Here is a 25,596-nt window from a genome sequence, read left to right as displayed (position 1 = left end):
TATAATTGGATGTGTATGAAATGAACTGGATAGTTAATTGCTTTTCGAATTTTGATGCACCATCGGGGTGGGGGATTGACTCGGATTTTTAACAACGTCTAGGTCTTTAATAAGTGCGTTTTTTTTCGATTCTTGAAACACATTCCTTTCTACCAATGGGGCATCTTCGAAACCGTATACTGTTTACCTCATCCATTGCACGATCAGTTTGATTTACATATGTAGCTTAAATATATTACATATACGCGAAACAGACTATCCAAGCTATGGGCATATATTAATGCTCGATATTTGGTCAAGTTCAGTTAGCTATCACAGATCCGAAAAAAAACAAAACACATCACGGACTATAAACCATATATGTCTGTGTATGACATACAAATGGATTTATAAAATACGAAATCATAAAACGTCAGGGATTCGTGTTCACTAAAATGTTAGGCCCACGATTACGAATAGTCTGAACTCAGAAAAACATATGTTTTTTTTATTATATTTTTCGTTATCGTTTTTATTATCATTTGAAACAAAAAATGTCGTTTTAGATATCACAATACGCTATTCACTTAACTTATACAACAGTTTTGATAAATATTATTTTTCTAGTAGCAATTTCAAACTAAATGAAGTTTTGCTGCATCAGAATTAAGATGTGTTCCTCAACATCAATCTCATTTCGGTGAAAGAAAACCCATCCGAATAGGACCATCATTAGTTTCCGACACGCTGACCAAGCACGTGCTCATTTTCCGTCGAGGGATATCCCAAAATCGACTAATCAGAGGTTTTTCTTAAATATCCACGTTATGACGTCATCTGTCAAAAAACTAACATTGGAATATTTTGCATGAAGAAATTGATAAATTTTGGTAGTGTATTCGTTTCAGATCGTTATAACTTTTATAAAAAAAACATTAATTGTTTATCATCAAAATGTATCTAATCAACTGTTCGGTATGTTGTTGTCAAATTGTATGGCTAGTAATTGAATTTATTTTCATCTTTTCAGCCGGACGCCATTTCGCAAGTAAATGAATGTCAAGGTGGGAATTCCACAGGTGTCAACTAGATAAGACCAGACTATCACCAATCTTGAACACGATTATTGGTTCTAACGGAACTTTCCGTCCACTGATATCTACTTTATGCAGTATATCAAATAGTTGTACAGAATTGAATTTCAAACAACACTTATTATTCAAAGTTTTCAAGAAGAGCACAAGGTCAGTTTGATGTACACAAGTCACCTTTACCTACAGTAACACTGGCTTAATATAATCAGTGGTGTCTGTGCCACAACAAAAGACATTTTATTATTTTAAAAACAATTTAAGATGTTTCGTTTAAAGACTCTATGGGTAGTGGGCACTCGTCCCCACTTATGGGAAGGTTATAAATATGCTGCCTGCCGAAGTTGTTCATCTAAAGCTGGATCACAGTCTGGCAGGAATTACACCACACAGGCAGCAGCCGAACCCTTTCTCAGTGGTACCTCTTCCATTTATGTGGAAGAAATGTACAAATCCTGGGAGAAAGACCCAAACACAGTACACAAGGTAAATTAAGTAAAAAATCTAGTGTGTTGCTCATGTAACACTAAAAGAAATGGAGTGTCAATTATAATTAACAGCATTATGGTGTTCTTAAAATCATATTTAACATGATTGTTGTCTGGTTATAGAAAGTTAGATGTATAAATCTAGATTTTTCATACATGTAGATAGATCAAATATCATGCCTTAGCAGCCTATGATATAATTATCAATTTTGAAAATATATTGAAGCTGTAAATGTGCAAAGAGAGAGTTTAGCATGTTATATGGCAATGACACTATGTGATTTGTCATGATTTTTTATTCACAAAAGTATTAATTTAAAGATTATCTTGCCATTTCATTTATAGTCCTGGGACATATATTTTCGACAAGTGTCTCAAGGTGCTGCTCCAGGTACAGCGTATGTGAGGCCTCCATCCCTGGCAGCCACCTCAATGTCTGCCCCTTCCATGACACAACCTGCAATGACATCCACACAGCTGACAAGAAAAGAACCTATCACAGATAAGATCATTGAGGATCACTTATCTGTGCAAACCATCATAAGATCCTACCAGGTACATGTATTTCAATGAGCTTTTTTGAATTTGTCAAGTCTCAGAATTAAATAGCTGCATGCATTTGGACTTAAGCAACTGTTTCAACTCAATTAGTTGTTAAATTTTGGCATACAATTTAAAAAAAACAACAGCAGAATATATGACATTTCAGAATGTTTTATAAGGTCTTGCCCTTGCTTTTATAAGAAACGAAATGTTAGATAGCGCTTGTGCAATTTTAGTGCGATTTTATAATCACCACTCTGACTGTCCCACTATGTGTCCTGGCTATTTCTCAGCAATCACGATTTTGTATTCAATGAAACTATATAGGTAATTGCACCAACAAGAGGAGATGCCCATATTATCAGCACTTTCGATCTCAGTGATTTTACACAGAGTTTTGGCCCTTTAAATTTCTGTATATAGCTCCATCCCTGTCCTACTGTTTTCGGAATAGTCGTCACTTTGGTTAAGGAAGTTCGCGAAGAAGATTGTGTCCACAACTGGTGGGCATAATAAGCATAACAATGTGTGAAAACGTAGCCACCTTTATTTTGTATTCATTCCAAAAGCGTTAAGTTTTTATGTTACTTTGGACGCAAAACATTCTCAACAGTGCCACCACTACTCGACATCACCATCACTAGAGAAATGGCTCCACCACTTTTATAAATATTTGCATATTTCCTTTTTAAGAAGTGCTTATTAGGTTTGTTGTGTTCCAGTGTAATTAATATACATACAAGTAATATTTGAAAGTCCCAGAAAGTTCTTACGTGTGTGTAAGCAACTAAGTGTACTTGATTTGCTAGCAGATCTCAAAATATGCACAATTCCTTTTCGGGAGAAAAGCTCCTAGCTCCACAGTTCGCACAAAATTGGAAAGAAAAGCATAACCAACCTGCAATAAAAGTGTTCTTACATGGTACCAGATTCTCCCGTTTTCGAAATATGTCTGTTTAATAAAATTATCAAATAAAATATAAATCATACTCACCTATGTAGAAGTAAACACAAAGCAAAGCTGCACCATGTAAGTGTTGGCAGCTCATTTTCTTGGCAACTCCAATAAGTGGTGGAGCTGGCGTTTAGTGGCCGTGTATACACAATTTTGAAGAAAAAAACAGGGCTATCAGACAACTTATTCACATATTCCTATATGTCCCTTTTTATCAATAATTATAAATTATGGACCTTGATTGGCTTTGGACAAGGCCAAGTTGGGATTTTTGCTCATATCTTGAATACTGTTAGTTCAATTGAATTTGTGCTCCACTGAGTGTTCAGAGTCATCAGTCTATATGTAGTGGGTGTGTGGAGATGACCACTCAACTGAGTTCGATTGTTTATTTATGAACAATTTCGAAGAAACCTAAAACATATAATAAAACATATAAAACTATATGCTAATCATATTACTAATTAATACACAAAATACGATGACATTAGGCAGTGATCTGCATGTATCAACGGCAACTTCACGATCTAATACACAAAACATTCTAAGACATATTAATAACTAACCAGGCACGTCTAAATAATAATTTAAAATTACATAAATAGAACTACAATATTACTGCTCAAAGATAAGAGCGAATATGCTTATATATTTACACCTCAACTTCCGTTCCTTTAATGAACTGCCTTTCGGCAATTGCGTTCATCAATCGATGAACGCAACATCTTCGGATATGTTCGGATCGTAATTCATTGCATAACAATATACATGAAAGCTATTGATCTTGTTATTGGTTGTATTGTGTCTGGAGGTACCGTAAAATAGATCAACATTTTTAAAAGTGTAAGTTTATTATATTTTAAATATATTGGTACCAGAATTGTTTTAATTTTACGTTTTAACGTGATTTCAAGTGGTTGATCTTTTCCTGCGTGCGTTATTGTGACGTCATTTGAAAAAAATGTTTCCGGTTATAGTCGGGTCGTTCTATTTACAGAATGGGTAAGAACGGATTACTGAAAGGTTTTCTTAAATGAAATGAAGTATTTTTTTAACAATTCTTGAATGAAATAATGAACTATTGGTGTAAATATAAGGAATGAATTACGGGGTTGATGTCATTATCGGGGATATGAACGCAATTAGGTTGGTCAAAGTAAGCGTGGAGTCCTTCAGACTCCACACACATTGACCAACCCAATTGCGTTCATACCCTGATAATGACATCAACCCGGCAATTCATTCCTTAAGTAATAAATCAATAAGTAAAAAATGTTATAGTTGGTGACTTGCGTCGTTGACAATTCAGAGTAGAATGATTGATTTGTAAATGTTAATAAGGGCATGTGCAATGAAGCAGGAAAAGGAGAGAAGGGCATTGTCAACCAATCAATCACTCTCATAAACATAGATCAACTTGCATAACCAGTATTTACGCTTTGACGCACTCGGACATTGACGGACAGTAATGCATATAGGACAATAACCATGTAGCACCACACTCAACACGACGAGACAACAAATACACAAATAATACAGGACAATGTACGATACGGAAACCATACCAAATGCACAAACGGATAAAATACGGAAATATGCACCTTGCTAAGCATATATGATCCTGAATACAAATTATAGCCCCCTGATTGAAAGTTTGTTGGGCTTTTTAGCACATCTCAAAAATCTTTTATGCAACAGACATATTCAGACAGCTTAGTGTTCAAAGCCACACGACAATTACATTAGTAAAGTTATTGCGCTGTTTTTTACATGCACACATTTCATCAATAATGCATGCTATTCATTTATACATGACATAGATAAAGCGATTTATAGTCAAAAGCGCTGTCTATCGATGGGTCTCATTTAACTGCATGTCAAGTTTATCTTATATGTATGATTAACATTCTGTTTTTGAAGCTGACTTATACTGATGGCAGGGATTTCATAATGCAGGTCTAATTTTATACAGGTTCTTTTGCAGAAATATTAAGTATATAACTTTTAACATTTTAGGAAGCCTTTTATCCTTATGATTGGAAACCTTTATGTAAAGTATTAATTCAAGAATATTTTCTTTGTTTTTTAGAGGCAAGCATAGCAGTAATTGTTAAATGTTGTCACTGATCTATTTATCAATTAATGCCTATTTGATTATTCAACGTAAAAGAAAAAAGGCCCCCAATTTGCAAAAATTTCAAAGAATCATTGGGAATTTTCATATTGGATAAAAATATAATACTCATGACCAGGGCTTCTTAACTTAATTAAAAATTGGGCCGATCTTTTGCTTTTTTTGCAATGTTGTCCCAAAGTCAGAAAAAAATACACAACTTGTCAAGCAGTGTATGTCATTAAAAATTACCTCAAATTCCATGGGACATCCTGAAGGGCGATATGCGTGATAACTTCTGTGTAAATGGTCTATGTTAATTGATTTTGCTGTTTTTATCATATCAAAGAGTTGTCTAATTCGCCTTCTTTTTCTTATGTAAATAATAGTTACACTTTAGCCTCAAAGAGCCGTTATCATTTATAAAAGTATGTCAGTGTTAACCTGCAAAAGCCATAAAATTTCCGAAATAAATAAGTCATGAGCCTATTCTAAAGGATATCAACAGCGTCACGCTAAAGATTAACTGCTGAGTACAGGGCTTACATCATTTTAAAGCAATATTAGGTATAAATTAATGTCACCTTTTTGCCGTATATGGCGACAATGGTGATGGTCAGCGGGAACTCTTACTCGTGTACAGTACACTCATAGTGTAAGACCCCTTTCTTTACCCAAACCATGAATTTATCTGACTTTGGAATTATTATTTTTTTAAACGGACCTGGACCGATTGAATTTTTTTTAAATATTTAGAAGCCCTGCTCATGAACTTGGGGACATACCATTATATCAGCTATAAAACAGCTGAAAATTGCAGTCTATTTCTTTCCGTATGTATTAATACACTAGTTATGTTTTTTTCCATTCATGTTATGCATATAAACTTATTCATCATTTTATCCAGGAACAGCATTAGCAATTCTGACAACCAACAAGATTATGTTTAGCTGCTTATGTTATGTTTGTGAGCATTATGTGTGCATTCCAATTATTGTAGACACGTGGCCATAATATAGGTGCTTTGGATCCCTTGGGGATCAGTGACGCTGACCTAGACTCGGCAATACCTGCGGAGCTTGTCTTACAGAACTATCACATGGGTAGGTACTACAGGGAAAATGTCACCAGCAACTTACATCCACATCACGCTGAACACCAGCCATATTTAAGCCTAACTTTATTTGCCCAAAAAGTATTTCAATAGTCTCTTTTGATTGAAAAACTAAAATAAGGCTTCATCAACAAGTGGGTGTTAATCAAGTTCTTTAGTCTCTGATATTTCTGTGGTTATTTTCGGTGTTTTCTCTAATTTTCATTTGATTTCCAAAGCTTAAGTTGTCAAAATGATTTCATCTGTCATCTGCATAATATTTTTGAAACATATGAAAAAAATTCTGAGGGGTGCACTGTTGTGTTGGATGTAAGGTGCAGGGATGTGTTACCTGTATGTCTGCTGGTTACCATGGTTATCATCAGGGGGAGACAATCACCCCGTGATCACTGGTCTGTTTGTGTTCAGCTGTTACGTTTTTCTCTGTTGTATGGTTATACATTAAACTTTGTGGAGTGTTGTTTTGAATATTAGTATAGGTAGACTCTAGAACCTTTCTGTTGGTATATGGGGCTTATCCGACCATCAGTACTAATGTATAGAAGCATGGCATAGATTTACCTGTACTAATGTTGATGCTTTTATTGCCAATGCCACTGCTGTTAATACGAGTAACCATAAAATTGTTTTTTGTAAATTGTACCATTTTTTTTTCTATTAACAACTTTGTACTTAATTTTTTTAATTTCAAGTCTTGTTTTGACAGGCATTATTCTGATTGTGACAATTTTGATTTCAACGAAAATGTTTGTGCCTTTTATTCATGAACCTTAGTGATTCTTAAACCATTTAAACACCTTTAAAGAATGACCTGATAACATTTTTAAGCAACTGCGTTTATGCAAGTTACATAATTATGTTTTAAGTATAGAGTAAGCATACCTAGGTGACAAATTGTAAGTGATATACATTTGTAGTTTAAGATTATTTTTTATGGATACTCGTACCATAATACAATATGTTGGATGTTGTTGTTTTTTCTTCCAGAATTATGTCTGTACTAAATACATAGTCCTGAACGCAAGTTTTAAAACATTCTTTTTCAGGTTTGTATCTTGCTACTAATGTTATTAGCAGCAGTATTTTGTGCATATTTTGACATAGTCATTTGTTAGAAATTATCTAATATATTTTGCTTCTGCTGCTTACAAGGTAATAATGCTACATGCATACTGTCAGCATTGTATCTTGGCAAGTATTTGCACCTGGGTTTTCAATCTTGATCCTGAAATTCAACAAAATTTGACTCCTTATCCCTCCAGCTGCGCGGACACCACTCGGCAGATTTAGATCCAATTGGAATAAATGTACCGTCCATGGATGGGCTGCTTGGAAAAAGTGTGCAGAAGTTTGGTAAGCCCTTTATGGTCAAACATTGTGTGAGAAGTTGTCTTGCATCCTGAGTCTGGCTTGCTTGGTTTAGTTTGGTCATGTTGTCTTGTAATCTTGTGAAAATTATTATCAGATACTCAAGAATATTTGACATGCATACTTGTCTCTATGTTGTTGTTTTTTTATCTTTTGTAATATTTGTAAATATTGCCCTGTAATTAAGAAGAATATTATAACCAAGTGAAAGAAAACATGTTTATATAGCTTAAATTTTATATTATGAAAATAGATTATTAAACAATTTTCAATCCATTCAAATGTAATACTTATTTATCAAAGTTTGTATTCATTGTAGTTTTAACTGAAAATGAAGTAGGAAATAAGCTATTATCTAATTCATAAAACACTTGTCTAAATGCTTATTGGTGGTGCATTCTAACTGCATTTTGAGAAGTGTTGACTCTAGATAACAGAAATGTTTTCATTTCACATTTTCATTGGTGAAGCTATTGTTTGCAGTTTTGTGTATTTACATGAATAACAAATTAATATTTCAAAAGGAAAACATTATATAACACTAGAAAATCAATTTTGCTTGGCCATGCAATGTTTTTTGTATGCATAGTGTGTTTTGCCTGTACAGAAAGTTTTTGGTCTCATATGTAATGATATAGTAATTAATATTTATGCCCCCACAAAGTGGCGGCATATAGGGTTGCCCTTGTCCGTACGTACGTACGTACGTACGTCCCGAAGATTGTTTCCGATCTAATTCTTGAAAACCGTTTGTCCAATCCTCACCAAACTTTAAACACATGTTTGTGACCATAATATCTTGATCAAGTTCGATAGTCATGGAAATCGCTTTAGTCATTTAGGAGTTACGGCCCTTTTTTGCCAAAAATTCCCGAAGATTGTTTCCGATCTAATTCTTGAAAACCGTTTGTCCAATCCTCACCAAACTTTAAACACATGTTTGTGACCATAATATCTTGATCAAGTTCGATAGTCATGGAAATCGCTTTAGTCATTTAGGAGTTACGGCCCTTTTTTGCCAAAAATACTTCAAAAATATATGTTTCCAATCTAATTCTTGAAAAGTATGTGTCCAATCCTCACCAAACTTTACATACATGATTGTGACCATAATATCTTGATCAAGTTCGATAGCCATGGAAATCGCTTTTGTCATTTAGGAGTTACGGCCCTTTATTTGCAAAAAAAGACTTGAAAAATACGTCCCGAAGATTGTTTCCGATCTAATTCTTGAAAACTGTTTGTCCAATCCTCACCAAACTTTTAACACATGTTTGTGACCATAATATCTTGATCAAGTTCGATAGCCATGGAAATCGCTGTAATCATTTAGGAGTTAGGGCCCTCAGATTATCCTGAATAATCATTATGGCTTATTTTCTGTGACAAAAAATCGAAGTGGCGGCATCCGTGTCCTATGGACACATTTCTATTTTCTAACTGCTTTAGTTTTTTATGTCTAACTGATAAACCCAAAGAGTGATCATGCTGTTGCTTGTAATTTTATTGGGAAATAGCTAATAGGTCCTAAGAATTTTAATAAAGCTTGTAAAGGTTGTCATGAAGTAAGACTTTATACAAAATTGAATCTTTACATCAAAACAAGGGTTTTGAAAATGTTACAAGCCTTTGTTATGTTAGATTCATACTTTGAGCAAGCCCGGCTATGTTAAAATAATTCTGAGCAAGCCCGGCTTACATTATACTAGAGTTTTCACGGATTTTGACCACTAATGCTACATGTAGTTTGAGGTTGACTCAAGGACATCATTAACATTCAAGCTGTACTTGCAACTTTCATTAAGGAAACACTAGCTTTAAACAGTGTGTCCTTGATGTTTGAAGTATGTAACCTAGACATAATTTCAGTCAATGCTTCAATAAAGATATCAATGTTGCATGTATTCATTTTAAAATGTTGCATAGTGATGCATCTTGAGTTGAATTTTGTGCACAATGCATTTTTAACAAATTAACATGTTGATTAACATGCGATGAGATTATGGATAAGTGTATTGAATATGAGCTAGAATGGTTACATTATATGCCAGAGCTTCAGGTAAGAAGTGTATATTCCACAAAGCTAAGTACAAATGACGACAAATGCATCATATTTTTAACCTTTGCATATTCAATTTTTTCTTATTGTCCATAGTGCATATCAGGAACAAAGTTTTGATCAATTATTATTGGCAAAGTGGAGCGTAACCTACACTATGCAGCATTTAATTCCCTTTGAAGGTAAAATACTCTGACCTTAAACCTTATCTGGAGCTCTGGTTTGCTATATGTAGTATGAAACAAGATTTTGTTAGAAACTATGTGGTGGAACTGAAGGGTGTCTGGTATTATTGACATTTTGTTTTAATTGTTTAGCAGTGATATCTCAAATCTAGTATTCTATAATTTATAATATCTGTTAAAAATTACGTTCAACTACTTTTTATTAAGAGTTTTATTTGCACCTTTTCTTTCAAAAAATCCTGTTTCTACCTATTTTGTTTAATTGTTTGCTATGTTGTGTTATATAATATTTTAGGGCACTGTCATTTAACAGGTAAGGGGTGTCAGGTTTGGATGGTTCAACCCAGTTCTTGGTTTTGGAATGTCTCTTTTTGACAGCAAAATGGTGTTTCCAAGCAGATCCCAGTTACATAAGAATGAAGTGTAATACTACTTCGGCTGAAAAAAATATTTCAGAAACTGAGAGTTCAAGTTTTAGGAGTTTTAAATAATCAATGTGTTCAGTTTATACATGCTGATGCAAATAATATACAGATCATTCCCCGCTCTGTCAAATTACCAAGAAGTGTAAGATTTACTATCAACTATAGACCAAAAAGAATAAGCTGATGGCCAAATTAAAGTCAATAATCAAAATATCTCTGTACATCTTGCACTCTACTGACTTAAAGAGCATAACTAATGTCCTAGGCTAATTATTCTGTGTTTTAACTTGGACATAAGCTCCCATAATCAGTATCAAACCCCAGTCATTCATAATTTTTTACTTGAAGTTCTAATCTAAAGAAATCATCTTTACTTCTGTGATCTGCTTGACATAAAAACCAGAATATCAAATATGATATGTTTATTTTGCGACAATTTGAAATATATATATACTAAATCTAATATTGACCAGTCCATGCAAAATAAAGATTTTTTTATTGCGTTTTACTTTAACTGTTATTATAATTATTATGCCCCCCTTCGAAGAAGAGGGGTATATTGCTTTGCACAGGCATGTCGGTATGTCGGTCGGTCGGTCGGTCCGTCGGTAGACCAAAGCTTGTCCGAGTGATAACTCAACAATTCCTGGACGTATGGTCATCAAACTTCACATGAAGGTTGGGCCTGACCAGTAGATGACCCCTATTGATTTTGGGGGTCATCGGGTCAAAGGTCAAGGTCACAGTGACCTTTAATGGTAAAATAATTTTAAAACTTGTCCGAGTGATAACTCAACAATGCCTGCACCAATGGCCCTCAAACTTGACATGGAGGTTGGGCCTGACCAGTAGATGACCCCTATTGTTTTGGGGGGTCATCAGGCCAAAGGTCAAGGTCACAGTGACCTTGAATGGTAAAAGGTCGTCCGAGTGATAACTTGACAATGCCTGCACCCATGGCCCTCAAACTTGACTTGGAGGTTGGGTCTGACCAGTAGCTGACCCCTATTGTTTTTGGGGCTCATCGGGTCAAAGGTCAAGTTCACAGTGACCTTGAATGGTAAAAGGTTGTCCGAGTGATAACTCAACAATGCCGGCACCTATGGCCCTCATAATTGAATTGGAGGTTGGGCCTGACCAGGAGATGACTCCTATTGTTTTTGGGGGTCATCGGGTCAAAGGTTAAGGTCACAGTGACCTTGAATGGTTAAAGGTTGTCCGAGTGATAATTCGACAATGCCTGCACCCATGGCCCTCATAATTGAATTGGAGGTTGGGCCTGACCAGTAGAAGACCCCTATTGTTTTTGGGGGTCATCGGGCCAAAGGTCAAGGTCACAGTCACCTTGAATGGTTAAAGGTTTTCCTTGTGATAACTTGACAATGCCTGCACCCATGGCCCTCAAACTTGACTTGTAATTGGGCCTGACCAGTACATGACCCCTATTGTTTTTGGGGGTCATCTGGCCAAAGGTCAAGGTCACAGTCACCTTGAATGGTAAAAGGTTGTCCGAGTGATAACTCAACAATGCCTGCACCCATGGCCCTCAAACTTGACTTGGAGAATTGGCCTGACCAGGAGATGACCCCTATGGTTTTTGGGGGTCATCTGGCCAAAGGTCAAGTTCACAGTGACCTGGAATGGTAAAAGGTTGTCCGAGTGATAACTCAACAATGCCTGCACCCATGGCCCTCAAACTTGACCAGGAGGTTGGGCCTGGCCAGAAGATGGTCCCTATTGATTTTAGGGGTCATTGGGCTAAAGGTCAAGGTCACAGTGACCTGGAATGGTAAAAGGTTATCCGAGTGATAACTCGTCAATGCCTGCACCCATGGCCCTCAAAGTTGACTTGGAGGTTGGGCCTGGCCAGAAGATGGTCCCTATTGATTTTAGGGGTCATTGGGCCAAAGGTCAAGGTCACAGTGACCTTGAATGATAAAAGGTTGTCCGAGTGATAACTCAACAATGCCTGCACCCATGGCCCTCAAACTTGACATTGAGGTTGGGCCTGACCAGTAGATTACCCCTATTGATTTTAGGGGTCAAATGTCAAGGTCACAGTGACCTTGAAAGCGACCTCGACAATTCCTGGACCTATGGTCATCAAACTTGACATGAAGGTTGGGCCTGCCCAGTAGATGACCCCTATCGACTTTGGGGGTCATCAGGCCAAGGTCAATGTCACAGTAACCTTTAACGCAAAAAAGTTAACAAATCTTCTCCCACTGATATCTCAACAATGCCTGAACCTATGATCATTAAACTTGACATGGATGTTAAGCCTGACCAGTAGATCACCCTTAATGATTTTAGGATTCATAGAGCCAAAGGTCAAGGTCACAGTGATCTTGAATGGTAAAAGGTTGTCAGAGTGATAACTCAACAATGCCTGAACCCATGGCCTTCAAACTTGACTTGGAGTTGCATCTGACTTGTAGATGACCCCTTATGATTTAAGGGGTCATTGGGTCAAAGGTCAAGGTCACAGTGACCTTGAACGAAAAAAACTTGTCTGTGTGATAACTTGACAATGCCTGCACCCATGGCCCTCGAACTTGACATTTAGGTTTCTGGTGACCAGCTGATGACTCTGGATTTTGAGTTTATAGGGTCAAAGGTCATGGTCATAACACACTCTATCCTCACACTTTAATGGTCATAATCTGAAAACTGCCTTAATGGCAACAAATCAGCTGTCATTTCGGTCCATGCATATTTCATTCAATTGTCCATATAATCCTGACAACATGGCGCTCAGGTGGGGCATAATGTTTGACAAACATCTCTTGTTTAATATTTTGTTTGCTTTAAATATACATACTTTATTTCACTTGCAGTTGCAGGTGAATAGACTGGAATCATAATACCCCCAGACTGTTACATATCTGGATTAAATGGGAGTTGCGTTTGTTCCGTCCCATACTGGAAAAAAAGACATGTGTTCCCCTGCCATGTCTTTGATATTTCACTTTTTTAACACGAGTTGTGGCTCTTGACTCAGTAAAAAATGGTTTTAAAAATCTTTTGTTCCATATATCTCAATAACTATTGAACAATTCCAGTGTCCAGGCAGCATCTGGGGGTATTCATTATTTCTGTGATAGCTCTAGTTTTACCATTTCAAAAAGTATAGGATTTTATTCAATTTATATGACATATTGTCCAGCCTGGGCATCATTTATGATTTTTGCATTAATAAATATCCACAAATTGTAATATGCTCAATGATAATGAACATTGCTTTTATCATATTTAATTATTGTTGTTTACAAAAACCTACAGTATATCTTCTATTTTTTTAAGGTTTTAATGGCATGTGATTGTTACAAACTAGGTTAATTACGTTTGAAAATATTTTTTATCTAATAACTACATGAGTAAAGGGATTTTGGACCTAGGAACATTAACTTTAGTAGTAGGTTGTTCCTGGGCAGTAGATGACCCTTTCTGTTTAGGGGTCAAAAAGTCAAAGGTCATGGTCAACAATATCATGGAAACACAGTAACTTGAGAAGAGATGGACCAAGGATCTTGAAACTAAAGTTGTTAATTGAACTTGACCAGAAGATGACTCAACTTGATGTTGTGTCTGCACAATAACTTGAGAATAGTTTGACACATGAAAATGAAACTTCACTTGGAGGTTGGACTTGCTGGTAGATGAACAACTTAATTGATATCGGTGACAGTTTGATAAAGGTCAAGGTGATGTCATTTGAGAATAAATTGAAAACTACTTAACCTAGAACCATAATGTATTTCACTTAACAAATGGCTGGACCACACTGTTTTTTTGAGTCATTGGTTTAAAGCTCATTTAAAATGTCAGTTCATTTCACCTTAAAACATTGCAGCCTAGGAAATGATTCTGACAGAGTTGTGCTTCCTAGTCCTGCACCAAATAGATTTTAGATATTTTCTTTGTAATGATTTAAACCAAAGGACTTGGACTTTCACCCCTAAAAATCCAGAGAGTTGGTGCAAGGAAAAAAATGTGTTGGCATTTTACACCATTACCATTATAGTTAGAATAACATCGATGGCATCTTATCTACTCTAGCATTAATCAATCAAGAAGATGCTGTTTTGTTGAATAATTTCTGGTTGAAATGCATTCATCTGAACTCCTCACAAATCCTTGCTTGGCTGCCAGTAATGGAGTTTTATTGATCACTTTTGTGTGGCTAGGCAAGCTTCTTAATCAAAGTCTGATGTAAAAGCTTTTACGTATGAAATAACTGCTTTCTTACATGATGACTTTATAGGAATTTTAGTTTAAGTAATAAAGATACTTTTAATTGATTTATTTTTAAGTATAAAATCTTAAAATTAATAAATTTTGTATGATATTTTTCTGCCTAAGTTTTTCATTATTATAATTATTGTTCATGTTACTTTAAGGGCTAATTGTTGCTTTTGCTTAAGCTTTGCTTGCTTATCTGTCGCTCTGAATTTATATGATGGATGCTCCATAGCCCTCTTTCAGTGTTATATTATTGATTTCTTTGAACAGTTATGTACTAATTCATAGTTCTAAAACAACACTCCAGAACTAACAATTTACTGAATTCACAACTAATACAACTCTTATTTAGTACATTTCTTTTCCATCTTAATGTCTCCCTTTAACTAATGTCCAGGTTGAAACGGTCTTGAAAATCAAAGCTGAACCATTAATTAATATAAAAATTCATTTCTGTTTAACAATATGCAATTGATGCCTAAACTGTTGAAAAAGAAAACAAATACTACAGGGACTAGACACCAGATGGTCCCTGTTTAAAAATTGGTAAATAAAGTATTTCCTCAAAACAAACCTAGATTTATCAATACAAACTAGGATGAGGCCGATAATGCATCTTTATACATGATTAAAATAATATTTTGTCTTTGTCTCAGCTGAGTTTACCAGTTTATAAAAAGCGCATAACAGTTTCCCATTTTAAAGTGTGTATATTTAGCATGTTAAAGTCACATGATAAGTACAGATACATATACTGATACTATTTTTAAACCTGCTGGAATTTATGTGGTAGACAAACCCAGTATATTTTGAAATGGAAAAGTGCGCAAAAACTGTGAAAGATACATGGGTCATAAAAATTGTGATACATCAGTCAGTAAGATTTAATGAGTTGTACACAGCGATATCAATTTTATGTAAGTTTTTTTTTTCTTGCAATGGTGTCATCCGGTGTCTGGTCCTTTTAAAGACGTGCTTATTCCTATCGTACCTTGCATGTCACCATCCATACACTACTGCTCCATTGCCATTACAGAGGAAGAGGACCTCCAGCGCGTGTTCCAGTTACCAGACACGACCTATATCGGTGGAGATAGCCACTCCCTGCCCCTTGGGGAAATCATCACACGTCTCAAGGTATATAGCTACTGAAGAAATGATTTGTGGGGTTAATGGCAGAAGGCACCAGTTCTATTGATGGGCCATTTGGCATGAGTCTCACAATATTATCTGCATAATTGTGCTAGTAGAATAATTACAGATACTGGAAGACAGCATAATGGTTTTGATATAAGAAATACCCAAGTCACATTAAGGATATCGGAGATGTATCTAGATTAAATCATGTGTGGATACTGATTCTGCGATGGAATCTGAGGCTTGCTGCCCGGTTAAATGCTCTTCCTCTTTGATGCGCTTAGATAAAGGAAGCACATTTTCTGGAAATAACATGTAGGCCCAGGACTTCAGTGCCAACATGGAGCTACAGTTGACATAAGACATTATCTGACCATGCACAGCTATATTGTTATACATTTTGTATTAGCACTTGGTGCTTTTTCAACATCACCAAATTGTGTTAAGCATATTTTAGATACGTTATATTAGAAAGTTACTTTATTTTGAAAACTGTGTGTTTCTTTGTATTCAGATGTGCAATGTTTGTTTCAGAATATATACTGTAACCACATTGGTGTAGAGTTTATGTTCATCAACAATCGTGAGCAGACAGACTGGATCAAGCGCAAGTTTGAAACGCCTGGTGTAATGAAATTTGACAAGGAGGAGAAACGTCTCATTCTTGCAAGGCTTATCAGATCTCAAAGGTATATTAATAAGTTATGCATCAAGTATACTAAGAACCATGAATGAAAGATGATTTATACACACAGCTCCAGCAATTATACACACTGCACCAATAGTAATGCACCCTGCTTCAGCAATTACAAAAATGGCTGCAGCAATTATACACTCTGCTCCAACAGTTAAACATTCAGCTCCAACAGTTGAACACTCAGCTCCAACAGTTATACACTCAGCTGCATTAGTTGAACATTCAGCTCCAACAGTTAAACACTCAGCTCCAACAGTTATACACTCAGCTCCAACAGTTATACACTCAGCTCCAACAGTTAAACACTCAGCTCCAACAGTTAAACACTCAACTGCAACAGTTATACACTCGGCTCACACAGTTAAACACTCAGCTCCAACAGTTATACACTCAGCTCCAACAGTTAAACACTCAGCTGCAACAGTTAAACACTCAGCTCCGACAGTTAAACACTCAGCTGCAACAGTTATACACTCAGCTCCAACAGTTAAAACTCAGTTCCAACAGTTATACACTCAGCTGCAACAGTTAAACACTCAGCTCCAACAGTTAAACACTCAGCTCCAACAATCATACACTCAGCTCCAGCAGATACACACTCAGCTCCAGCAGTTTAACACTCAGCTCCAGCAGTTATACACTCAGCTCCAGCAGTTAAACACTCAGCTCCAACAGTTATGCACTCAGCTCCAACAGTTATACACTCAGCTCCAACAGTTAAACACTCAGCTCCAGCAGTTAAACACTCAGCTCCAGCAGTGTTTCAGTTAAACACTCAGTTCCAACAGTTAAACACTAAGCTCCAGCAGTTAAACACTCAGCTCCAACAGTTATACACCCAGCTCCAACAGTTATACACTCAGCTCCAACAGTTAAACACTCAGCTCCAACAGTTATACACTCAGCTCCAACAGTTAAACACTCAGCTCCAGCAGTTAAACACTCAGCTCAAGCAGTGTTTCAGTTAAACACTCAGTTCCAACAGTTAAACACTAAGCTCCAGCAGTTAAACACTCAGCTCCAACAGTTAAACACTCAGCTGCAACAGTTATACACTCAGCTCCAACAGTTAAAACTCAGCTCCAACAGTTATACCCTCAGCTGCAACAGTTGAACACTCAGCTCCAACAGTTATACACTCAGCTGCATTAGTTGAACATTCAGCTCCAACAGTTAAACACTCAGCTCCAACAGTTATACACTCAGCTCCAACAGTTATACACTCAGCTCCAACAGTTAAACACTCAGCTCCAACAGTTAAACACTCAACTGCAACAGTTATACACTCGGCTCACACAGTTAAACACTCAGCTCCAACAGTTATACACTCAGCTCCAACAGTTAAACACTCAGCTGCAACAGTTAAACACTCAGCTCCAACAGTTAAACACTCAGCTGCAACAGTTATACACTCAGCTCCAACAGTTAAAACTCAGTTCCAACAGTTATACACTCAGCTGCAACAGTTAAACACTCAGCTCCAACAGTTAAACACTCAGCTCCAACAATCATACACTCAGCTCCAGCAGATACACACTCAGCTCCAGCAGTTTAACACTCAGCTCCAGCAGTTATACACTCAGCTCCAGCAGTTAAACACTCAGCTCCAACAGTTATGCACTCAGCTCCAACAGTTATACACTCAGCTCCAACAGTTAAACACTCAGCTCCAGCAGTTAAACACTCAGCTCCAGCAGTGTTTCAGTTAAACACTCAGTTCCAACAGTTAAACACTAAGCTCCAGCAGTTAAACACTCAGCTCCAACAGTTATACACTCAGCTCCAACAGTTATACACTCAGCTCCAACAGTTAAACACTCAGCTCCAACAGTTATACACTCAGCTCCAACAGTTAAACACTCAGCTCCAGCAGTTAAACACTCAGCTCAAGCAGTGTTTCAGTTAAACACTCAGTTCCAACAGTTAAACACTAAGCTCCAGCAGTTAAACACTCAGCTCCAACAGTTAAACACTCAGCTGCAACAGTTATACACTCAGCTCCAACAGTAAAAACTCAGTTCCAACAGTTATACCCTCAGCTGCTACAGTTAAACACTCAGCTCCAACAGTTAAACACTCAGCTCCAGCAGTAAAACACTCAGCTCCAGCAGTTACACACTCAGCTCCAGCAGATACACACTCAGCTCCAGCAGTTTAACACTCAGCTCCAGCAGTTATACACTCAGCTGCAACAGTTAAACACTCAGCTCCAGCAATTACACAGTCAGCTCCAGCAGATACACACTCAGCTCCAGCAGTTTAACACTCAGCTCCAACAGTTATACACTCAGCTCCAACAGTTATACACTCAGCTCCAGCAGTGTTTCAGTTAAACACTCAGTTCCAACAGTTAAACACTAAGCTCCAGCAGTTAAACACTCAGCTCCAACAGTTAAACACTCAGCTGCAACAGTTATACACTCAGCTCCAACAGTAAAAACTCAGTTCCAACAGTTATACCCTCAGCTGCAACAGTTAAACACTCAGCTCCAACAGTTATACACTCAGCTGCATTAGTTGAACATTCAGCTCCAACAGTTAAACACTCAGCTCCAACAGTTATACACTCAGCTCCAACAGTTATACACTCAGCTCCAACAGTTAAACACTCAGCTCCAACAGTTAAACACTCAACTGCAACAGTTATACACTCGGCTCACACAGTTAAACACTCAGCTCCAACAGTTATACACTCAGCTCCAACAGTTAAACACTCAGCTGCAACAGTTAAACACTCAGCTCCAACAGTTAAACACTCAGCTGCAACAGTTATACACTCAGCTCCAACAGTTAAAACTCAGTTCCAACAGTTATACACTCAGCTGCAACAGTTAAACACTCAGCTCCAACAGTTAAACACTCAGCTCCAACAATCATACACTCAGCTCCAGCAGATACACACTCAGCTCCAGCAGTTTAACACTCAGCTCCAGCAGTTATACACTCAGCTCCAGCAGTTAAACACTCAGCTCCAACAGTTATGCACTCAGCTCCAACAGTTATACACTCAGCTCCAACAGTTAAACACTCAGCTCCAGCAGTTAAACACTCAGCTCCAGCAGTGTTTCAGTTAAACACTCAGTTCCAACAGTTAAACACTAAGCTCCAGCAGTTAAACACTCAGCTCCAACAGTTATACACCCAGCTCCAACAGTTATACACTCAGCTCCAACAGTTAAACACTCAGCTCCAACAGTTATACACTCAGCTCCAACAGTTAAACACTCAGCTCCAGCAGTTAAACACTCAGCTCAAGCAGTGTTTCAGTTAAACACTCAGTTCCAACAGTTAAACACTAAGCTCCAGCAGTTAAACACTCAGCTCCAACAGTTAAACACTCAGCTGCAACAGTTATACACTCAGCTCCAACAGTAAAAACTCAGTTCCAACAGTTATACCCTCAGCTGCAACAGTTAAACACTCAGCTCCAACAGTTAAACACTCAGCTCCAGCAGTAAAACACTCAGCTCCAGCAGTTACACACTCAGCTCCAGCAGATACACACTCAGCTCCAGCAGTTTAACACTCAGCTCCAGCAGTTATACACTCAGCTGCAACAGTTAAACACTCAGCTCCAGCAATTACACAGTCAGCTCCAGCAGATACACACTCAGCTCCAGCAGTTTAACACTCAGCTCCAACAGTTATACACTCAGCTCCAACAGTTATACACTCAGCTCCAGCAGTGTTTCAGTTAAACACTCAGTTCCAACAGTTAAACACTAAGCTCCAGCAGTTAAACACTCAGCTCCAACAGTTATACACCCTGCTCCAACAGTTATACACTCAGCTCCAACAGTTAAACACTCAGCTCCAGCAGATACACACTCAGCTGTAACAGTTATACACTCAGCTCCAACAGTTAAAACTCAGTTCCAACAGTTATACACTCAGCTGCAACAGTTAAACACTCAGCTCCAACAGTTAAACACTCAGCTCCAACAGTTAAACACTCAGCTCCAACAGTTACACACTCAGCTCCAACAGTTAAACACTCAGCTCCAACAGTTAAACACTCAGCTCCAACAGTTAAACACTCAGCTCCAACAGTTATACACTCAGCTCCAACAGTTAAACACTCAGCTCCAACAGTTAAACACTCAGCTGCAACAGTTATACACTCGGCTCCAACAGTTACACACTCAGCTCCAGCAGTTAAACACTCAGCTTCAGCAGTTAACACTCAGCTCCAACAGTTAAACACTCAGCTCCAACAGTTAAACACTCAGCTCCAGCAGTTAAACACTCAGCTCCAACAGTTAAACACTCAGCTCCAGCAGTTAAACACTCAGCTCCAACAGTTATGCACTCAGCTCCAACAGTTATACACTCAGCTCCAACAGTTAAACACTCAGCTCCAGCAGTTAAACACTCAGCTCCAGCAGTGTTTCAGTTAAACACTCAGTTCCAACAGTTAAACACTAAGCTCCAGCAGTTAAACACTCAGCTCCAACAGTTATACACCCAGCTCCAACAGTTATACACTCAGCTCCAACAGTTAAACACTCAGCTCCAACAGTTATACACTCAGCTCCAACAGTTAAACACTCAGCTCCAGCAGTTAAACACTCAGCTCAAGCAGTGTTTCAGTTAAACACTCAGTTCCAACAGTTAAACACTAAGCTCCAGCAGTTAAACACTCAGCTCCAACAGTTAAACACTCAGCTCCAACAGTTATACACTCAGCTCCAACAGTTAAAACTCAGTTCCAACAGTTATACCCTCAGCTGCAACAGTTGAACACTCAGCTCCAACAGTTATACACTCAGCTGCATTAGTTGAACATTCAGCTCCAACAGTTAAACACTCAGCTCCAACAGTTATACACTCAGCTCCAACAGTTATACACTCAGCTCCAACAGTTAAACACTCAGCTCCAACAGTTAAACACTCAACTGCAACAGTTATACACTCGGCTCACACAGTTAAACACTCAGCTCCAACAGTTATACACTCAGCTCCAACAGTTAAACACTCAGCTGCAACAGTTAAACACTCAGCTCCAACAGTTAAACACTCAGCTGCAACAGTTATACACTCAGCTCCAACAGTTAAAACTCAGTTCCAACAGTTATACACTCAGCTGCAACAGTTAAACACTCAGCTCCAACAGTTAAACACTCAGCTCCAACAATCATACACTCAGCTCCAGCAGATACACACTCAGCTCCAGCAGTTTAACACTCAGCTCCAGCAGTTATACACTCAGCTCCAGCAGTTAAACACTCAGCTCCAACAGTTAAACACTCAGCTCCAACAGTTATACACTCAGCTCCAACAGTTAAACACTCAGCTCCAGCAGTTAAACACTCAGCTCCAGCAGTGTTTCAGTTAAACACTCAGTTCCAACAGTTAAACACTAAGCTCCAGCAGTTAAACACTCAGCTCCAACAGTTATACACTCAGCTCCAACAGTTATACACTCAGCTCCAACAGTTAAACACTCAGCTCCAACAGTTATACACTCAGCTCCAACAGTTAAACACTCAGCTCCAGCAGTTAAACACTCAGCTCAAGCAGTGTTTCAGTTAAACACTCAGTTCCAACAGTTAAACACTAAGCTCCAGCAGTTAAACACTCAGCTCCAACAGTTAAACACTCAGCTGCAACAGTTATACACTCAGCTCCAACAGTAAAAACTCAGTTCCAACAGTTATACCCTCAGCTGCAACAGTTAAACACTCAGCTCCAACAGTTAAACACTCAGCTCCAGCAGTAAAACACTCAGCTCCAACAGTTACACACTCAGCTCCAGCAGATACACACTCAGCTCCAGCAGTTTAACACTCAGCTCCAGCAGTTATACACTCAGCTGCAACAGTTAAACACTCAGCTCCAGCAATTACACAGTCAGCTCCAGCAGATACACACTCAGCTCCAGCAGTTAAACACTCAGCTCCAACAGTTATACACTCAGCTCCAACAGTTATACACTCAGCTCCAGCAGTGTTTCAGTTAAACACTCAGTTCCAACAGTTAAACACTAAGCTCCAGCAGTTAAACACTCAGCTCCAACAGTTAAACACTCAGCTGCAACAGTTAAACACTCAGCTCCAACAGTAAAAACTCAGTTCCAACAGTTATACACTCAGCTCCAACAGTTAAACACTCAGCTCCAACAGTTATACACTCAGCTGCATTAGTTGAACATTCAGCTCCAACAGTTAAACACTCAGCTCCAACAGTTATACACTCAGCTCCAACAGTTATACACTCAGCTCCAACAGTTAAACACTCAGCTCCAACAGTTAAACACTCAGCTCCAACAGTTATACACTCGGCTCACACAGTTAAACACTCAGCTCCAACAGTTATACACTCAGCTCCAACAGTTAAACACTCAGCTGCAACAGTTAAACACTCAGCTCCAACAGTTAAACACTCAGCTGCAACAGTTATACACTCAGCTCCAACAGTTAAAACTCAGTTCCAACAGTTATACACTCAGCTGCAACAGTTAAACACTCAGCTCCAACAGTTAAACACTCAGCTCCAACAATCATACACTCAGCTCCAGCAGATACACACTCAGCTCCAGCAGTTTAACACTCAGCTCCAGCAGTTATACACTCAGCTCCAGCAGTTAAACACTCAGCTCCAACAGTTATGCACTCAGCTCCAACAGTTATACACTCAGCTCCAACAGTTAAACACTCAGCTCCAGCAGTTAAACACTCAGCTCCAGCAGTGTTTCAGTTAAACACTCAGTTCCAACAGTTAAACACTCAGTTCCAGCAGTTAAACACTCAGCTCCAACAGTTATACACCCAGCTCCAACAGTTATACACTCGGCTCCAACAGTTAAACACTCAGCTCCAACAGTTATACACTCAGCTCCAACAGTTAAACACTCAGCTCCAGCAGTTAAACACTCAGCTCAAGCAGTGTTTCAGTTAAACACTCAGTTCCAACAGTTAAACACTAAGCTCCAGCAGTTAAACACTCAGCTCCAACAGTTAAACACTCAGCTGCAACAGTTATACACTCAGCTCCAACAGTTAAAACTCAGTTCCAACAGTTATACCCTCAGCTGCAACAGTTAAACACTCAGCTCCAGCAGTTAAACACTCAGCTCCAACAATCATACACTCAGCTCCAGCAGATACACACTCAGCTCCAGCAGTTTAACACTCAGCTCCAGCAGTTATACACTCAGCTCCAGCAGTTAAACACTCAGCTCCAACAGTTATGCACTCAGCTCCAGCAGTTAAACACTCAGCTCCAACAGTTATACACTCAGCTCCAACAGTTATACACTCAGCTCCAGCAGTGTTTCAGTTAAACACTCAGCTCCAACAGTTAAACACTAAGCTCCAGCAGTTAAACACTCAGCTCCAACAGTTAAACACTCAGCTGCAACAGTTATACACTCAGCTCCAACAGTTAAAACTCAGTTCCAACAGTTATACCCTCAGCTGCAACAGTTATACCCTCAGCTCCAACAGTTAAACACTCAGCTCCAGCAGTAAAACACTCAGCTCCAGCAGTTACACACTCAGCTCCAGCAGATACACACTCAGCTCCAGCAGTTTAACACTCAGCTCCAGCAGTTATACACTCAGCTGCAACAGTTAAACACTCAGCTCCAGCAATTACACAGTCAGCTCCAGCAGATACACACTCAGCTCCAGCAGTTTAACACTCAGCTCCAACAGTTATACACTCAGCTCCAACAGTTAAACACTCAGCTCCAGCAGTGTTTCAGTTAAACACTCAGTTCCAACAGTTAAACACTAAGCTCCAGCAGTTAAACACTCAGCTCCAACAGTTATACACCCTGCTCCAACAGTTATACACTCAGCTCCAACAGTTAAACACTCAGCTCCAGCAGATACACACTCAGCTGTAACAGTTATACACTCAGCTCCAACAGTTATACACTCAGCTCCAACAGTTATACACTCAGCTCCAACAGTTAAACACTCAGCTCCAACAGTTAAACACTCAGCTGCAACAGTTATACACTCGGCTCCAACAGTTACACACTCAGCTCCAGCAGTTAAACACTCAGCTTCAGCAGTTAACACTCAGCTCCAACAGTTAAACACTCAGCTCCAACAGTTAAACACTCAGCTCCAGCAGTTAAACACTCAGCTCCAACAGTTAAACACTCAGCTCCAACAGTTAAACACTCAGTTTCAACAGTTAATCACTCAGCTCCAGCAGTTCCAGCAGTTAAACACTCAGCTCCAGCAGTTAACACTCAGCTCCAACAGATAAACACTCAGTTCCAACAGTTAAACACTTACCTTTAGCAATGGCAATTTTACCTAAAATAAAACTATTGCAATAAAGAAAACATGAACTTATGTGTTCATGCATTCTGCATATTTCTAAACGTTTTTGACATTCTTTTTTCACAATATTTTGGTTTTGAGCAATTTCACAAGAGTTTTAAATTCCCAATGCCATAATTTATTCATCAGAAAGCAACACTCAATTGAATATTTTCTGGGTCATAGATTGGTGACCTGAATTTTTGGAAATTAAGCCCTCGCAAAATCTATCTACAGCGCATGAACATTATTTACACTTTCCTGCTTTCGAGATATTTTGAATATTTATCTCATCATTTGCACAATATAAAAAAGCTTTCATTGCTAAAAAAATAACAAAGTTTGAAATGAAAAACTAAATTGATAGAAAATAACTGTTAGAACAAGTACCAATAATGATTTTGCTAATTGATAATCTTTGCATGTTTTCAGATTTGAAGAGTTCTTGGCGCGCAAATGGTCGTCCGAGAAGCGCTTTGGTCTGGAAGGGGGAGAGGTGATGATCCCTTCCATGAAGTGTATTATTGACAGCTCCAGTACCCTGGGTGTTGAGAGCTTCATCATCGGCATGCCCCACAGGTAACAACGAAGGGTCCTGAGGGGGAATAGAGATTATCTTCATTTCAATGATGCAGCTTTCGCCTAATTTTAAAGTTGTACCTAGATATGTTATCCCCTAACATGATTTTCCAAACTATTTGCTTTTCCTTATGTAGTATACTGTGTCCTTTTCCCCTAACCTTGAAAGATCCATCTTATAATCATAGAATAGGACCTTTTGTACGCATGTAGGAATTCCACTGCTTTAGTTCTGATCTTCATCATTTAAATGTTTGTTGAATTACACATTCTTAAACCATGGCATGTTTAAACGGTTTTTATCAAATTCTAAAGTGAACCTGTTGATTGTTTAAATAAAATTGC

The 25,596-nt window shown here is 38.2% G+C and overlaps 1 protein-coding gene across 7 annotated transcripts in view; it reads left to right on the top strand.

Moving 5' to 3' along the window:
• Positions 1 to 758: 758 nt before the first annotated feature.
• LOC128221571 (2-oxoglutarate dehydrogenase complex component E1-like) overlaps positions 759 to 25,596 on the top strand; it is a 42,076-nt gene continuing 17,238 nt past the window's right edge. For 4 of the 7 annotated variants that reach the window (XM_052930214.1, XM_052930179.1, XM_052930186.1 and 1 more), the window contains exons 1-8: positions 759 to 869; positions 1,010 to 1,556; positions 1,904 to 2,113; positions 7,546 to 7,636; positions 10,191 to 10,208; positions 15,599 to 15,699; positions 16,234 to 16,388; positions 25,105 to 25,251. In XM_052930214.1, the coding sequence (XP_052786174.1) occupies positions 1,335 to 1,556; positions 1,904 to 2,113; positions 7,546 to 7,636; positions 10,191 to 10,208; positions 15,599 to 15,699; positions 16,234 to 16,388; positions 25,105 to 25,251 (944 nt within the window). In that variant the 5' untranslated portion in view covers positions 759 to 869; positions 1,010 to 1,334. Of the gene's footprint in view, positions 870 to 1,009; positions 1,557 to 1,903; positions 2,114 to 6,169; positions 6,273 to 7,545; positions 7,637 to 10,190; positions 10,209 to 15,598; positions 15,700 to 16,233; positions 16,389 to 25,104; positions 25,252 to 25,596 lie in introns of all 7 variants that reach the window. The other 3 variants (XM_052930219.1, XM_052930193.1, XM_052930207.1) reach the window with 2 other exon arrangements.

The sequence above is a fragment of the Mya arenaria genome, chromosome 2 (genome assembly GCF_026914265.1).
Source record: "Mya arenaria isolate MELC-2E11 chromosome 2, ASM2691426v1".
NCBI classification, from domain to species: domain Eukaryota; kingdom Metazoa; phylum Mollusca; class Bivalvia; order Myida; family Myidae; genus Mya; species Mya arenaria.
Note: the sequence above shows the minus strand (reverse complement) of the source record. Positions and strands in the feature narration are given on the sequence as shown.